This window comes from Cibotium barometz, chromosome 60 (assembly GCF_041138505.1).
Source record: "Cibotium barometz isolate CiBa-2024 chromosome 60, ASM4113850v1, whole genome shotgun sequence".
NCBI classification, from domain to species: Eukaryota; Viridiplantae; Streptophyta; class Polypodiopsida; order Cyatheales; family Cibotiaceae; genus Cibotium; species Cibotium barometz.
Window position 1 is genome coordinate 26,303,822 of NC_141105.1, and position 18,553 is coordinate 26,322,374.

At 46.2% G+C, this 18,553-nt stretch overlaps 1 protein-coding gene across 5 annotated transcripts in view; it reads right to left on the minus strand.

Annotated features, from left to right (window-relative positions):
- The window catches only part of LOC147605177 (uncharacterized), a 141,283-nt gene that overhangs the window by 22,050 nt on the left and 100,680 nt on the right, over positions 1-18,553 (minus strand). For 4 of the 5 annotated variants that reach the window (XM_086794157.1, XM_086794154.1, XM_086794156.1 and 1 more), the window contains exon 9: positions 14,490-14,621. In XM_086794157.1, the coding sequence (XP_086650283.1) occupies positions 14,490-14,621 (132 nt within the window). Of the gene's footprint in view, positions 1-2; positions 125-14,489; positions 14,622-18,553 lie in introns of those variants that run through there. The other variant, XM_086794158.1, reaches the window with a different exon arrangement.

The following is an 18,553-nucleotide window of genomic DNA, read 5'->3' on the forward strand; positions in this document are numbered from 1 at the left end:
CTTCAAGTATAAAACAATGCTCAATCAGAGGCTGGAGCGTGAGAAGTACTGGCATCATGCTCATGGCTGCCTACATGACCAGTCTGAAAGGTAGTGGCATCTATTGGGTAGGAGGGAAGCTAGCCTGCACACACACAACGTCAAGCACAGAGAAACGTGAGAGTGCTGGAAAAGATGTACTCAATAATGATATGAAATGAAAGTACAAGTGAGTACTAAAAGGCCTAGGGCAAAGTTCCCAACACATAAGTGTGTTCACACGGGGAAAAAACCTGTGTCCAGTCATAGGGAAAAAATGCCCGTGAGCAAGCTAGATTCACACCTGAACTAGCTGAGAGTGGACATGACCAATAAACCCCCCTCAAGTGAATGGTGTGAACGGGTAGCAACAGGGTGATAAAGCTGTGAATGCTCCACAGTAAGAGTGAACTGCAGTGCCAATGAAAAAAGCAAGCACTATATGACGGGGAAAAGGAGAATCCCCAATGTCATAGTGCTAATGCTAGAGCACAGTAGTACATAAATGCATCACCAGAAATGCATGGCAAAGATCATGTGGACATCAACTGCATCAAATCACGACGCATCACATAATATTCCCTTGAAGGCAAGTACCAAATGCCAAGCTGAACTGCATGTAATCCACATCAATGCTCTGTAACTGCACCAGTGATAAGCATAAGAAGAGGTAGAAAAAATACGCATGTGTAAAGGCAATAGGATCCGAAAGTCATGCCTGTGAGACATGCAATGTAAGCTGCAAAAGTGAAACTCATCAATGGAGGATCCAATGAGGAAAAATCAGCAATGGTAGGATTGATAAAAGTAAAAATTCAGCAATGGGAAAAGCTGAAAATGGGGAGAAAAAGTGGGGGCTCGAGATACATGTGACATGTCAAAACCATGAGAGCAAGCCAACACTGGCCAAGTGTGTAAAAGGCACTCCCAGTAAACATCACATGTGAGAAAGTGACAATGTCAACACTGTAGAAACAATCCCGCTGCAAGGGAAAACACCATAAAAGGCATCTCCAGTAGACATCACATAAGAGAAAGCGTCTAGCATAGACTAGCATAAGGGTCAACAAGCATGAGTGACCATGCATCACCAACTGCATGTGGGCAAGTAAAATCCTCCCCTGAAATGCATCTGCCAGACAATGCATACCATGGAGTACATACTATACAGCATAGTCATCAAAAGCAATGGCATTAGAAGACATCTCTGCAGGCGATGAAGATGTAAGGGTCAAGGCTGACACATGTGTAGCTAAATTGGCCTGATCTGCACCTATGGAAGAAGATGCCAGCTGCTGCTTTTTTTTACTCTCAATACGCTTCTTGCATTCTTCTATGGTGTGCCTTGTTTTCTTGCAATAGTTACAACGCTTTTTCTTTTTTGGCTTGTCCTCTGTCTTGGGAGAATCCGATGGGCTAGGTTTAGGCCCAGATCTATTTCCCACAAAAGGGAGCAGCCATTGCTGACTCAGCAGACATCATGTTGTTCCTGTTGGAACGAGATTGCTCTTCACTGAGCAAGAGAGTCACAAGGTTGTCAAAAGTGACCGCATTAGGTGCATTGCCAGCCAACAACCGGAAAATTGTGCCAAATGTCTAATCATAGTCAGGCAAGTTACGCAAAACTGTCTGAACAAGATAGCTATCTGTCAAGACCTCATCAATGTTAATGAGCTGCTCTCGTAGGTCCTTTTCATGCGTAAGGTACTAATCGATAGAGTCACCTTCAAGCATGCGGTCAGTCTCAAGCTTGTCCCGAAGGTAAGCTACACGAGTCTCATTGCAACCTGAATACAACGTCGCCAAGGTATCCCAAGCACCCTTTGCGGTGGTGCAAGAACGAATGTGCGGAATGATATGCCTGCGGCATGAGAGAGCAATCAATGCATGGACCTGAGCATCCCTAGTACGCTGCTGCTGAGTAAGAGGAAGACGAGGTGGTAGACCTGTAGGAGGGTGAGCAGGAATCAATTCACCTTCCGCTGGAGCAGGTGTAAGAGGACGCTCCTCAGTCCCATCCACTTATAGCCATACATTCTTGGCAACCAATACATGACGCATCATATAAGCCCACATAGGGTAGTTATCCCCATTGAGCTTGTCCTCTTGAGATAGCATTCCAAAGAGGTCATTGTTACTGTTGGCCACGATAGCACAGCAAATCTGTCACAAGTCACCACGAGTAGGCAATGCCAAACAAAACCATAAGAATGTGGGAGATAAATAGCAGGATAATCAATGGACTGAAAGGGAACTCCTTCACCACGAGAAATACATATGCATGTCCCAAATCTGCAAGTGTACTGCACGATGATGCAAATCAGTCAAAGTGTCCACAATGGCATACATATATTGCAGCAAACCACAAATGTATACATGTGCCGTGAAGAACACAATCAGTTGGCACGTGTGCAAGTGCGCAAATCTTGACAAAATCCAAGGTGAATTGGTCGAATGCTCCAAAAATGGGCTCAATGTAGAAAAGCCCTAATTTTTAGGCAATCAATTAGACCAGATTTAAACCGGATCTGCACCTGTAAATTTACTAATGTGATTGTCACCTGTACCAAATGCTGCAATGCCCAAAAAATGGGAGAAATGCCCTAATGCCAACCAAATGTGCCTGTGATACCCAGAAAATTGGGGGGAAATGCCCCAATGCCAACCAAATGTGCCTGTAATACCCAAAATTGCCTGCAAATTATGCCAATTTCTGCAGAATCCCCAAATTTCTAGTGCAATTATGCACCAAATGTGCTGAAATCAATGCCAATGTGTGCCAATGTTGCAGTTGCACGCTCAATGGTGAAAAGCCCCAATTTTTAACAGGCAAAATGTGCAATTTCAGGCTTGCAAATTTCACAAACCTTGCAGATTTGAGATTTGAAGTTGCTTTGGGCAGATCAGGTACTATACAGTTGGACCAGAGCAGGTACGGTCGTGGGAGCTGCCTCAATGCAACACTGCACTTCCTCGAGCGGGCCAGTATCAAGAAGTTGAAGGCAAATCGGATGTCTGAGTATTTGAGAAGTGAGAGCCTTGATTTCTTGGAGAACTCGTGGCGGAGGAACTGGTGGTTCTTCAAGACAAATGTGAACATTTGATTGGCCTCCTGAATGATTGGCTCAATCCATGACATCTTTCCAACATCCTTTAAAAGATTGTTCAAACAATGTGCCATACAATATGACACAGTCATGTGTGGATACATGCCCTCAATAATAGCTCTAGCTGCCCTATTTGCAGCCTTGCCATCTACAACAAAACCCACCACCGTTTCCATAGCCACTTTGTGTTCTCTGCAGCTTGCTCGACAAGGCGCTTCTCCTTGTCGAGCAATGTGGTGTGCAGAGACTCCGATGAGGGGGGGGGGGGGTAGTTTGGACCATACTCCCCAATCCTCTTCACCATAGCCTTGAAGTACTCGGATCCGATTACAAAAGGAAACAAGTGAACTTTCAAGAATGAAACTTAAAAAAATCATGTCAAGAGGGAAGTGTCAAGGCTTACCTAAATATGGTCATGGAAGAAGAAACGAGCCCCAGCTGTATCAACCTCTTCCTTCTTCTTAGGATCCCAACTTCCCTCAAGTGTACTCTGTCGCCGCGTGGGTGTGGGCATCGCAAAGGAACCTACACCATGTGGCCGTGGTGTAGATGTGGTAGATACACCCCCTAACCCTGAAACAGACCCCTCAGGTGGTGTCACAAATGTTGCAAGATCCACAGCCACACATGCCGGCCTTGCAACGCTCAAAGCCTCATGCCCAGCAATGTGCTGAAGAAGCTCCCTTCTCTTCTCCGATGTGATTCCCGTGCAAAATCGAACCCGTGCCCGGACTCATGCATAAGGTGGACTCTCACTTTGTCTGACCCACTCGATAGGGGCAAAGCTCGCAAGACCATGGGCGTGAACCTCCTCCACTTCCAGGGCGGTTGGCATTAACCTCTTCCCACCATGACCAACCATCGGTTCTTCTAGCACCACCCCGACGTGCGGAGCCAAAGGTTGCTTGTGAAGAAGATGCCATGAGAGAGGGTGAAAGTTGAGAGAGAGAGAGAGAGAGAGAGAGATGAAATGATATATTAACGTCTTCAAAAGGCCAAAATGACCTATGAGACCAAAAAGGTTACAACAATTGGTGGATCTGATACAATGTCTGTGAAGGAAAGCTAAAAACAACTAAACAACTAACTGAAACTGAAACAACTATGAGGAAAAGTACGGTACCAGGAGCTCCTAATGGATAACATCTGGGAGGAAAACTCCAGCAACAAAGATAAGCATCATACACATCACTATCCAAAGATGTCTCTCATCGGTCGATGGCGGATATCCTCAATGTCCTCCATGGTGAGTACTCTGACTGGACGTCTCCCATGTCGTGCTAGTATGGTCCTGCTCCTCTGTTGTAGTCTCCGCCGGTGTCAAGATGGGCCTCTCATCTTGGGGCGCCTGGACCGCCCCAGCTCTATAGCCCGATCAATCAGTGTACCTCTGGTGCGGCTGTACTCTAGGGCTAGCTGCAATGCCTGCTGACCTGACTGCTCAATCTCTGGTCGAAAGAAGTCTGTAATCTGCCTCTGTAGGCGTCTCTCCCTCTCTGATCCCCTCCCTCTCAGGAGACCCTCTCTATGTCTACGCAGCTCCAGCAAGTACAATCCGAGGCATCTCTGATCTTGGTATCTCATGACTCTAGAAAGTGGTCCAAAGCCCTCTCTGAACAGGCAGTGAAAACGGCCTCGTATCTCATAATATACTGGACAGTGACATATGTAATGTAACTCTGTCTCTGGCTCCATCTGGCACAGCTGACAAATCCTGGCCTCAGCTGGTACTCCTCTGAATCTGCCAGTCTCAATCTCTAGCTGGTGTGAGGATGTGCGCATCTGACCAATAGCACACCGTACCCCATGAGAAAGATGAGTATCCATGTAGCTGGGTCTAATCACAAACCCATCCTCCGTGAGCTGGAGAAGATGATCTCTATAGAAAGCCATCTTCGTACCAAGCTCGTGTGTCGGCTGTATCCATGTCGTCCTAGTGTCCAACTGAGTCAAGTCTTGCCTAATAAGTCTGGTATTCTCTGCCCGTGTGAGAGAGAGGGAGGGTGCATCCAAGGAGTACTGAAATGGAGGTAGCCTGTCCATACTAAAGCCATGCAGTTGGAACCAAGCTGTCATCTGTGCATACCAACATGATCCGTCTCCCTGTGATGCCAACTGTCGTGAAGACTCCAGGGCTAAGCGAGCATATCTGTCTCTAGGGAGAGCCCAAGTGCTATGTATAAAGGAGACTGATCGAGTGAGTGCCTCTACTACCAATGGGGGGGCAGCCATCTCTGCACGGATAATATCATGTGGTACGGAGGCCTTGGCCCTAATCATCCGGGAAATCATAGAAACCAAGGACCTCTCCATACGTCTCCATCCATCAGTGCTACCAGCTCGGCTGTGGTGATCCACTGAGGATCCCCATATCTCCACTCCATACAGCACGGCTGAAGTGACCAAAGTGTCAAAGAGCCAGAGCTTTGTTCGAGGTTCCTGAAACTGAACCTGCGAACACATCCTCTCTAGTCTCCCCAATGCTGCATAAGCTCTGGTCAATCTGGTCTCCGCTGCTCTCCTCAAGGAAAATAGTGGGCCACTAAAAACCACACCAAGGTAAGTATATGCATCTGTATACTCCACTGTCTCCTGACCATATGTAAAGGTGGGCATTGACCTCCTAACCCACTGTGCTGTGGTGTTAAACACCATCACCTTGGTTTTACCAAGGTTAACAGACAATCCACTGTCCTCTGCAAACATGTGCAATGCATCCAAATGACGCTGCATCCTCTCTGGAGAATCTGAGATCAGCACAATATCATCAGCATACAATAACAGCGGAATCCATGTCCCTGCTAGCTGTGCTCCTCTGTCACCCTCCCGCTCTACATAGTCCGAAACCTCATCTATTGGAATTTATGGCCCCTCTACATGGCTTTAGTAGTGGACCTTAGTAGATTATTTCTCTAAGGTTTAGTAGCTTGGTTTTAGTAGTAGACCTTAGTAGATTATTTCTCTAAGGGTTAGTAGCTCCTTTTTTGGATGGTTCTATTTTCAGTTTTTTATATGCCTTAGTGGAGAATCTCTACATCTTGCACTCTACTCTAGGCTTTGGGTGCTCGCTTCTAGGCAAGTGATAAGCATCTTGATTAGGATTAGATCCTAATCTCCTCCATAATCCTTTTGTACTTCAGCCTATTTAAAGGCTCCTCATCTAATGAAGAAAACACAAAAAGCTTTTGCCCTATTCACATTGTCATTATGCTCATATGATTTGTCTTTTAGCTAACCTTGCCATGCTTAAGCATAGTCTTGCTTCCTAGTTCTTAATCCTTGCTCTAATCATGTGCTCAATCCATCCTTGAGCTCCCATGTTTTCTAACATGGTATCAGAGCCAAGTTAGTCACCCTCAAGCTATGTGTAGTCCCTAATCTCATTTGCTAATCATCCCTCATTAATTAAGACACTTTTACCTCTTTTCACCATAGCTCATCTGCACCCACAGCTGAGGCCTTGCTGTGCACAAACCACTTCACCAATGGTCAAGCCCTCTTAGGGGCCTCAAGCTATCTCCTAGGCGACCCTCCACGTGAAGGCACGAAGCAAAATGCAGCTCGCAGCAGGCGGAATCGTCGTCGCCATCATGAAGAGGAAAATCTGATTTTTTGTAAAAATTGAGTCAACCACTACAAATTGGTCTAATTCCCTTCAGCCCCGGGGGTTTTCGGGCATGGCGAACGCGTCTGTAGCATCAGAATCGGCTGAAAACGATTGCTTATAGCTCCTCCAGCACTGTGGCAACCACAGAAGGTACCTTGGTCAAAACAGAGATTAAGTAATGATTTTTTTACTTAAGTGTTTAGGGTGATGATTATCATGTGGATACATTGCTATTGAAGCATGTTGAAGCTTTTTTTGAAAATATTTAGTGAAAGGCATCCATTCTTTCACTCCAAGGTGGCCCAGTTTTTTAGTTTTCCAAAATAGTGAACTCAATCACTAATGAGTGATTAGTGGATATTAATCACTATTTTTTGTAAGCTCAACATGCCCTCTTCATGTGAGTCCAACAATGCAAAGTATGTCAAATATATTAAAGCCGTGAAGAAAGCCAAAGTCAAATCCATCAACAAAGTTCATGCCAAAGACAAACCCACTTCTCGGATTCCATCATCCTATCTTGAAGTATTACATTTATATGGGGAAGGCAACTTTGATTTCCCATGCATGTAATTTGTTTGAGTGAGTCATTTTTTCAGCATGTCAGAACACAAGAATAAAGGGCTTACTAAGTTTGATGGCACTAATTTCTTTACTTGGTCAGTCAAGGCAAAATTCCTTCTCATAAAGAAGGGACTTTGGAATATTGTCAATGGTAAGAACAAATGTCCAAATGGCAGAGACAAAGAAGATGAGAAAGCAGAATGGATAACTAAAGATGAAAAGGCACTTGCCCTTCTAGTGCTGAGTATGGATGATAATTTCATTCATCATATTAGTGCATGCAACACCTCCAAAATAGCATGGGATACATTGGAGGAGTTATTTGGAGCCAAAGGGAAAGGCACCTTAATGAACCTCATGATAGAATTTTTTGGGATAATGATGCAAGCTAATGAAAGTTTCTCAACTCACCTCAATAAGGCTAAAAGCCTTCTCTCTCAGCTTGCCGGTGAAGGAGAAGTTCTAAAAGATGAAATAGTCATTGCTGTTTTGCTTAAAAGTTTACCTTCCACTTACAGCACTTTGATCACCACTTTAAAGAATGTACCAGATCTAACCTTAAAAAAGGTAGAATCTTCTATCCTGGAAGAAGAAAGAAAAATGGGCAAAGAAGGTCACTTCCAAGTTGACAATGCAATGGTAGTAAGCAAATCAAAAGTATCCTGCTCCCATTGTGGAAAGTCAGGACACAAAGTTGACACATGCAGGTTGAAGATGATATGCAGCTTTTGTGGTCTTAAACGTCATTCAGAGAATTTTTGCTTTAAAAAGAAGGAGAAAGCACATTTGGTTGAGGAAAAAGAAGTTTTGGCAAAGGAAGAAGCAAATTTTGCTTCTATTGACTCTGATTGGGCTTTTTGAAGTCTTTTTGATGTATGTTACCTCTGAGCACCACATGATGTAGCTCATGTAACTTTCTTAGTAGTAGTAGTAGTGGGACTTTTGTAGGTTACCTCTGAGCACCACATGATGTAGCTCATGTAACGTTTTAGACATTTGCCTCATGGGAGGGCAAATCTTCTTGGATAGTCCCATAGTTAGTGTTTGGAACATGGGAGGGTATTTTGGTATTCCTTCACACTTCTTGGCCATGTTGAGGTCCAGGGAGGGTATTGGAATTTATGGCCCCTCTACATGGCTTTAGTAGTGGACCTTAGTAGATTATTTCTCTAAGGTTTAGTAGCTTGGTTTTAGTAGTAGACCTTAGTAGATTATTTCTCTAAGGGTTAGTAGCTCCTTTTTTGGATGGTTCTATTTTCAGTTTTTTATATGCCTTAGTGGAGAATCTCTACATCTTGCACTCTACTCTAGGCTTTGGGTGCTCGCTTCTAGGCAAGTGATAAGCATCTTGATTAGGATTAGATCCTAATCTCCTCCATAATCCTTTTGTACTTCAGCCTATTTAAAGGCTCCTCATCTAACGAAGAAAACACAAAAAGCTTTTGCCCTATTCACATTGTCATTATGCTCATATGATTTGTCTTTTAGCTAACCTTGCCATGCTTAAGCATAGTCTTGCTTCCTAGTTCTTAATCCTTGCTCTAATCATGTGCTCAATCCATCCTTGAGCTCCCATGTTTTCTAACATCATCCACATACATCCCAAATAAGGTGGGGGAAAGGGGGCAGCCCTGTTTCACCCCAATAGTAGAGTGAACCATCTCAGATATACCCTGGGTAGTACGTACCTGCCCCACAACTGTCCTGTATAAAGCCATGATTCCCCAAATCAGCTCTGTGGGCACTCCCATCTCCTGTAGTCTGCGCATCAGTCTGGCTCTCGGTACTGTGTCAAAAGCTTTGCGGAAATCCACAAAGCAACAATAAATCCTCCTGCCATATAATCTGCCCTCCTCAATACTAGCTCTGAGTGTCAAGATATGGTCAAGAGTGGAGAAACCTCTCCTGAACCCTGCCTGCCCTGATGCACGTATGCCCTCTCTCTCTGCCCATCTACTCAACTCCTGCTCAAGAATAGATGCATATAATCTAGCCAATGTGTGACCAATCATGATGGTACGATAATTCCCAGGAAGCATGGGATCCCCTGACTTGAAGATAGGCACAATCGTGGACATATTCCAAGTCTCAGGAAAACCCTCACACATGGCTCGGTTAAACATCATAGCAATAAGCTCTACAAGCATATCTCTGGCATGAATAAAGTGCTCTGCTACCAAACCATCATGATCATATGCTCTCCCAGTCCTCATCCTGTCAATAGCTTTCCTTACCATCTCAGCAGTAAAGAAAGCACACGTCTCTGGGCATGGCTCCGATGGGTCTGGCAGGGGCGGCTGTCCTGGTGCTGTGTACAGGGATGCTGCATACTCACCCCAAATCTCTGTGGAGGTAATGGCTGGTGATGGTGAATGCTCATGGAATAGTCTCCATGCCTCGCCTGAGTCCTGACTCATAAACAACTGGTACAAATCCCTCTCTAACTGAGCAAGATAAGCCCTCTTCTTCCGTCGCACTAGGTGCGGAAGGTAATCCGTGACTGTCTGTGAGTGGTAACACCCATGAGCACCTCTCTCTGTAATCTGATCCTCATCTCTCTGCACTCCTCATCATACCAACTGTTCTGGGGCATGTTCCCAGATCGTCTTTGTGTAGGCTGACTATGGGGATATGCCTCTGATGCTGCAGCATGAAGCGTCTCTATCAATATCTGAGTGAGCTCATCTAATGGCCGTCCCGGCTCCTCGGCACATAGGCGTCTGTATATCTCATCCGTGTATACGGTGTCAGTCTCCCTCATAAAGGTATAACGAGTGTGTGTGGAGACCTGTCCCAATGGAGCGGTGCTGAATTGAAATGTGAGAGTGAAGGACAAGATAGCATGATCCACTGCTATTCCAACCGGCCTAGTGCCTACCATAAAATCCTGAAAAGAGGGAATGAGACTGGGCTGAGCCATAACATAGTCCACTGTACTAGCACCATGCCGATGTGGAAAGCTAGTGAAACCGCCCGATGTCGGGAATCTCTGTAGGCCATTCAGGATGGCCAATCCATGTGCAGTCCCCATGTCTATCAAATACCGCCCATACACTGTATGTTCCTCATCCTGTGAGAGTCTAGATAGGCCCATATCCCTAAAATCAAGCTCCCTCAACATCTCCTCTGAGGTATCATAAAATACTGTCTGGTTATGGGCGGTCCTGGCATTGAAGTCCCCCAAGAGAATGATGTCACCATCCCTAGAGAACTCCCAAATGTCATCATCCAAAATAGAAAAGGGAGACTGCCCGCTAGGTGATGCATACACTGATGTACTAGGAGCAAAATAGCATATAGCAATGTAGAGATATCTGCCGGTCTCTGCCCTCAGTCTAACCCACATGTACCTAGCCTGCTCATCTCTGCGGACTATATGTATCAGTGGCTGTAGCTCCTCTCTAAACAATACTGCCACTCCTCCTGAGCCCCGTCCTCTATGCTCTGAACGAGTCTCCTGTCTACAAGCTGTCTCCCATCGGTATCCACTAACATGTGGCATGGACTGTCCAGGAGCCTGATGCGTCTCACAGTAGAAGATGATGTCCCTCCCAGTGAAACTATCCTCAAAAGCCCCTACATCAAGGCGTAGAGATCCATTACAATTCCAAGTAGCAACTTTGAGTGTAGTCCCATAGGTCTCACGCCGTCATGAAGAGCGCCTCTCCATAATCACCACTCTACCATCTCTATAGAAGGCCACTTTCCCTTTCTCTCGGGCTGCCCTTATCTCGGGCATAACTTCTTTCATGTGGGCAAGTTGCGAGAGTGTGAGGTCATCTCCAAGAAATATTCCCGTTTGCTTGAGTGTAGGACATCTCTTCAAGAAGTCCTTCTTCGCTTCCATGGAGGGGAAACGAATGATAAGTGCTCTCTCCTTGGAAGAAGATTCGCCACTACCTTCCCTCTTCTTTCCCACTCTCCATGCCTTTGTGTGCGTGGCTTCAATGCCCATCATAGAGAAGAGCTCCTTGGTTTCCCCTTCCGCATCATCACGGTCTTTTAGACCGGACACTCGTACATGTAAGGCCCGGGTCTTCCTCCTTTGCTCCTCTTCAAGGGTCATGTTGATGATGGTGGGAGTGGGGATGGGTGGCGATTCTTTACCTTTCCCTTTCTTGGCGACCTCGATCCATTTCTCGGCCTCGTCCATCTTCTTTTGTGTCTTTGAGATCACCTCCACCCATGAAGATGTCTTCTCTTTATGTTGCTCCTCCTCCTCTCGTATGATCCTCATTTGTTCCTTGATGGTATTCAGCTCTTCAATCAAGGAGGGCTGAAATTCTCCATCCTCAAGCTTGCTTTTTGAAGTGGCTTCCAACTCCTTTTTGAGGGCTGAGATTTCAGCCGCTTGACTTTTAGCATGCAGTTTGGCCTCCACTAGTTCCTCCTTTAAGGCTGAAATCTCAGCCTCTTGCTTGGAAGATCTCTCTTCGAGCTCTTGGATTTTGTCAAATCCCTTCTCGAGTTTGGAGAGGCGGTTTATGATTGCGGTAACGGAAGAGTCGACCATCTTCTTGTTTTCTTTGATAATTGTGCCGAGCTTGTCCTCCACCTTCACGAGCTCCTCTTTAAACCCGGTCTTGGCCATGACTTTTTGCAGAACTTCCCACAGCCAATGGACTGAAAATTAATCCATGACAGCAGCACGAAACAGCAGCAACAACAGGGAGGGGGGGGGGGTCAAGTCATGCAGGGGGAAGGGAAAGAGAGGAGATTCAGCAGAGAGAGAGAGTTATGTTGCTGCCTTGGGGGCCTGAGGAAGGGTGGGTGGGAGCAGGGAGGCGGAACAGCGAAGAGGGAGAGAGAACGAAGGACAGGCAGGCAGCGGGAGGCACAAAGTGAAGCGGGAGGGAGGCGGAACAGCGAAGAGAGAGAGCTCTTAAGGCTTAAGGCTTAAAAGTTAAGAGGCTAGAGCCTAGAGAAAGCTTGCGGGTTGAGAGAGAGAGAGAGAGTGAGAGAGGGAGGGAGTGGGGGAGAGAGAGAGAAGAAGAGAGTGAGAGAGTGGCCCGTGGGAGAGGGAGTGGGAGAGAGAGAGAGAGTGAGAAAGTGAGGGAGTGGGAAAGAGAGAGAGAGAGAGAGAGAGAGAGAGAGAGAGAGCTTGCTGCTTAAGGCTTAAGCTCAAGAGTGGGGAGAGGGAGTGGGGCATTTGGCCAAGAGTGAGAGAGTGGGAGAGAGAGAGAGGAGAGTTCAAGCCTTATAGGCGGCTGAGGGTTCCAAGGCTCATGCATGGTGCGGGTCAGGGCAAGCCACAGTGCCAACGGGAGGAAACAGGCGCAGTTGCTAGCCACCAACGGGCAGAAGCGGCAGAAAAAACGACGGGAAAAAAACCCAAAAAAAATGGTTTAAAAAAAAACCATCCCGGCCACCCCGTTCCAGACCCGCCGTCCCCGACAGCACTAGCCCGTTCCGCCATCCCCTTGTGATGCAGGTGCCCGAGGCGTCCCGCCCGTCCCCAGACCGTATCGGAGCACCATGACGTTTCGGGACGGCGTTTCCGCGTCCTGGCCCTTCGTCCCCTCCGTCCCCTAGTACTATGGCGGTAGTGCTTCCAGGCACATTTCCAGGAGCCCAGGACGAAGGGCTAGCTTTTTGATACCCTCGTCACAACAGCCTTGATGTATGGAGCAGCCTTCTGGGGAGCAGATTTATCGGATGAGGATTGGCAGCGAGTTGAGAGGCCCCAGGTCATGATGTTCTCCCGTATGATCATGATCTGTAGCAAACCATTGATCCCACACCAGATTATCCAGGCGGAGTTTGCTGCAGCCCCGATGGTAGTGGACGCACTCTTCCAGACAGTCACATACCTCCATCACATCAGTCACATGGAGCCCCACAGGTACCCGAGGCTTGCCCTGGAGTCCTCAAGACTTCTAGCACTTGAGGGCCACTCTGCAGTATGGTATGCACTAGTTTCCACTTGGTTCTCAAGATATATGGGCTCCACATGAACCGCCTACCCCCCCTTCAGTACAGTTTAACCTCCCCTTTTCTCCGACTCTCTCACGAGGATACCAACCGGGTTATCCGGTTAGATCTTCTCAGCCTCTACACCCATTGCACATGGATCACACCTCCGGAGCATCCCACCACGAGGATGCAATTCTACAGAGAACACTTCCTCACACTCATTGAGGATGAATTCATCCAGCAATCGGGCTACTTAAGTGTTCACATGTCCCATGCCATGCGGATTGCGATTGGCCAGATACGGGTTTCATCCCACTGCCTCAGAGTGGAGACAAGCAGAGCTGAGTGCATCTTCAGAGCCAAGAAGCTCATACAGAGACCCAGAGAGGAGAGGATCTACCGATTATGCCACACAGAGGTTGAGACGGAGGAGCATTACATATGTCACTGCCCAGTATACTATGAGATCCGTAGGAGGTTTCACTGTCTATTTTGTGAGGGATTTGGTCCACTTTCCAGGATCATTGACTTCTAGGACCAGCGTTGCCTAGGCCTCTTCTTGCTTGAGCTCCGCAAACACAGGGACACCTTCTTGAGAGAGCTTTGGCCTAGCCACCCCGCCCCCTCCCTCGCCAGCCAACCATCACCAGTTTCTTCCGGTCCCAGAAGGTGGAGGACACTGATATAGTAGATCTTGTGGACCCTCCACGAGCTGCTCTCGACCTACGCCGCCCAAGAGGAGTTACCTCCGACCGAGCCTCTGCACTCCAACGTGCCCGACGCCCCCGGCCCTCTCGTTGACCACGATCACCTCATCAGCTCCAGATCCAGGACATGCCCCGCCACCATCGAGCTACCTTTCCACGTGACATAGCTGAGGGAGACCTCTCAGCCATACTCATTAGCCCCATGCTTGATATTTTGGAGAGTGGTATACCATCTACTCGGAGTTGATGTTGCTCTCATGTTTCTATGTTCTTAGTATTCCATGATGAGTTTCCATGGACAGTTTTGTATCACCCCAATGAGATAGCTATGTTTATGTTTTGTTTCTGTTTTATTTTCCATTCCATGATGAGATATGCCATGGACATTATTGTATCACTTTGGTCTCAGAGGCCCATTGGGTCTTTAGTAGACGCTTAATATATCTTTCTTTCTTTCTCTCTCTCTCTCTCTCTCTCTCTCTCTCTCTCTCTCACACACACACACACACACATATTCATGTACGTATCACACTCTGAAATTGCACAATTTCTAGAATTTAAGATCATTATTACCTTCATCTGCTGATTCAGGACAAGGGAGTGCCTAAAGCTGTCTTCAAGAATCTCCTCTAAGATTTCAATGTGGGATCCTGACAGCATAAGAATACGCTCCACGCAGCTTGGCACAGGAGACAGATCCATATCCTGGCAAGTTGAGATCAGTCAACAAAATCAGCATTCCGAATCTGACACTCATTTATTCTAACCTCCACACTACAAAAGCATGCTTCACTTAACAACAGTCCACAGAACATACACCTACTTAGTCATGATACCTGCTTTCCATATTTGAAAGCCGAAGCTTTGCAGCTGGGTAAGATGCCTAGAGGTAGGTTCTAGACATGTCAAGCCTACACTCTTTTTAGCAATGGACAGTAGATACAACGTAAGAAACAAGCTACTTGCAGTGATATCTTGCTCACCTCTCCTCGACTACTTACATCCCCATAATATGTTAATTATCCCTCTTTTATTTTTCATTTGTCTTGACATCCAGTTTACACATGTAACCTTTTTTTGGTCTCATAGTCCCTTGAGTCTTTTCGTAGACATTAATTAATAGCACTTCTCTCTCTCTCTCTCTCTCTCTCTCTCTCCAATGAGATAGTTTTGATTTGTTCCTATTTTATTTTCCTTTCCATGATGAGATATGCCATGGACACTATTGTATCACTTTGGTCTCATAGGCCCATTTGGTCTTTAGTAGACACTTAATCTCTCTCTCTCTCTCTCTCTCTCTCTCTCTCTCTCTCTCTCTCTCTCCCCCCAATGAGATTTTTTTAATTTGTTTCTATTTTATTTTCCTTTCCATGATGAGATATGCGTATCACTTTGGTTTCATAGGCCCATTGGGTCTTTAGCAGACGCGTTGTCGTGACGTGGGCGGTGTCGCTGGGAAAGTACGAGACTTCTAGCTGTGAGAGTAACTTCCAAAATCCCAGCAAGAAAACAAAATAGATAACTCCTTAAAGAGCATAAGACATCACCATTTTTGTTGACATGTACATGTCCCAAATCATTTCAATTCTTGAAGCTTTGAAATTAGTATCATTCTCCCTTTCTCTTCCTTGGTTACAAGTTCATCATCACACATGCACTCCCAAAATCACACACACAATTACCATCATAATCATAACACACACACTAGTAGAGAACAACAGAGCTCTGGATCAAGAGGTAGAAATCAGCTCAACAACAAATGCTCAGCCTATTACCAGAGCTGTCTTCAATCCCAACATAGGTGCTCTGCAAGTCATTGACAGAAGCCAAAACATTGATAGACATTTTCCCTTGAGAGCTGTCTGCTGAACAAGATGATAAAACCCCTCGTTGTGATTCCACTGCACGTTCACAGTCACCAGCCTGTCTACTTAACGCCAGCAGTTTTTGACGCCCACTGCAGCTGCACATCTGCTTCTTTTTAACGCATCTCTCCACGCTCAGCAGCCCGTCGCTCGCTGCTCCAGTAAGAAACAAAGGGTTTGTCACTCTTATTAAATCCATAGCACCAGGGTGTCTCTGTCCATTTCTCACTCTGAAACACTTGGGTGACTCTTTGTCAACCTGCACTGTTTTGCTCAACTTGTCACATGGTCTGCACGAATCAGATGATAAGGCGCTTCTGGTAGTCAATTCCTTTTGAAGATCCAATTGAACACCTCTCGCCTGTATGCTACAGAGGCTAGCGGCTCTGCGTGATGCCTCCCTTCGTTCGATCACCTGGCGCCTCCAGCCTTCTTTACACAACACTGCGCTTCTCTTCTCTTGCGCTGGCAGCCCGTCAACCAACAGCTCCAGCTACTCCCTCTGTATCCCTCTGTATCACCGGCTTTAGCTCACCAGCCTGTCGTCAGCTTGACAGTATTCCAGAAGTCCCCTTTCCCACACACAAGGCTACACCTCTTTTCTTCTGCAGCAGCTGCCGCGCCCTGTTCCCAGAATTCCCCTGGAAAAGCCTCTTTTTCCACGAGGCCGTCTCCCTTTCTCCCTGCAGCCCGCGCTTCACCCGCCACCTCTCCTTCACGTATCTTCTCTTCACGTGCTGGCCAGCTACGCTTGCAGTAGCTCTAGCTTCCACGTGTCTGCCTTTTGGGCCACGTTATTATCATTTATTTCTTGCATTTGTTTAAAACCTAATGGATGGCCACCATCATTCTTATCCTTTTCACACCAAATGTTCAAAGCAACCTTGGCCCCTCTTTCCTAATTGCCCATGCCTTCATACCTTCAACACAATCTACGAGTGCCAATTATCTTAGGACCCGCACACATATCAAACGACTGAGCAACTGATATCATCCCAGCCGACCTCCAGTAAACCTCGTTCCGGACGGCCCTGCAACAAGCTCAACACAAACCATTCCACCCTGTACATCTGGCAACGCATTCCAAAGCAAAACTCTCCACACGCCATACATCCCATATGTACACAAGCACAGGGACTTCTGCTAGTCCTCGGAATATCATGTACACCGTGGCACTTAATCCCATGCATCTGGATTTGCATTTAATGGCCTCACATGCATGGTTTCACACCATAGACGCGCCATAGTACGACATCCACCCCCTCTAAACCTGCACATCCTCTGGTATGTGCCACACAGGTCCTGGAATTCAGTGTCCATTCATTATTTGCACACCAACATTGGTATATGTACAAACATCCAACTAGGCGTCTTAAACCCTGTCAAACCTGACCCAGTTGGTATCACCCTAGTAAACATGAAACAGTAGAAGAATATACATAGTGCCACTCACAAGGGGTTATCCTTTGTTGAAACATAACATGACATCTTAACCTACCCCCCTAGCCTGCAAGATATTTATATCTTAGCAATCACATCTGAATGGTTCTGCTTTCCCACCTGGATCAAATACCAACCGCTTTTGGCATATGTGCCATATCCTTTGCTCATATGAAGCCCTATCCTCACTTAGATTCCCTGCATATGCATAATTACCCTCATCATTCAAAGTGAGATGCTCTTCAAAATAATTTCCTTCAAAATTTTCCTCAGGCCATGTTTGAAGCCTTTGCACCACATATTGTATGGCCACACCAAGTAACAACCGCATTAACAGCATGGAACACACACTTGGTAGCATCCCGTCCAAATCTACCTTGCCTGGATCCAGCTCACCCACTGACAAACATTCATTCTTCTTATCTAAAGACGGAAAAGCATCAACACATACAAAGTCCAACAAGGCATCATCGAGAATAGCCTCCAGCTCTGAATCAATCTCATCACAATCATTTGGCTTACATAACACCTGCATATCCTCACTTGCAACCGACAGTTGACTAGCATCAAGCATAGAAGAGCCCAAAGCTGATGGGGATCTATTATGTATCATGAAATCATCCAATGCATCATCTAGGATAGCATCCAATTCAAGATCAATCGCATTGAAGCCATTATCATCTTGCAATCCCACATGTTGATTATCATGAACATTCATACCCCCATAGCTATATCCATTTGGTTGCTCATATGCAGCCTCATGAGGCTCCATGAGGCTCTGTGACCACACTTTGCACCTGCATGTTATCTCCCAGTATTTCTTGATACCTGTCTGCAGATGGGCTTAGAATTATGGGTCCCTCACCCGAGTACCCTTGAATCTGTATGTCATTGAACCCTGTATGATCCAAAAAGACAGATTCAATTTCCCTCTCCAAATCATCATCATAAACTGGCTTCCAAGCTCGAGATTGTTGCTCACAAATGTGGTTGCAAGGTAACCCTGACACTGATGGCATAGCATCACCCTGTTTATTGTTGGAACACCCAGTTAGCATTCCAGGATAACCCAAATCCAAAGAACCTTGGCAACCAGCTTCAGAAGCAACATCACTGTTGGAATCACCCATATCACTCACCCCCTCTAAATCAATCACACATACTTGTGGTCCATCTTGTAATATTTTATTTTCCTCGCATGCATATTCATGTACATCATCCTGCTTATAAGCATCATAACCAGATAAGAATGCAGTAATGATAGCATCTTCTTCTTGTCTTAGATCTTCAAACTTTGCAATCATGCTTTCAGCAAGAAGCATTGGTTCCTGC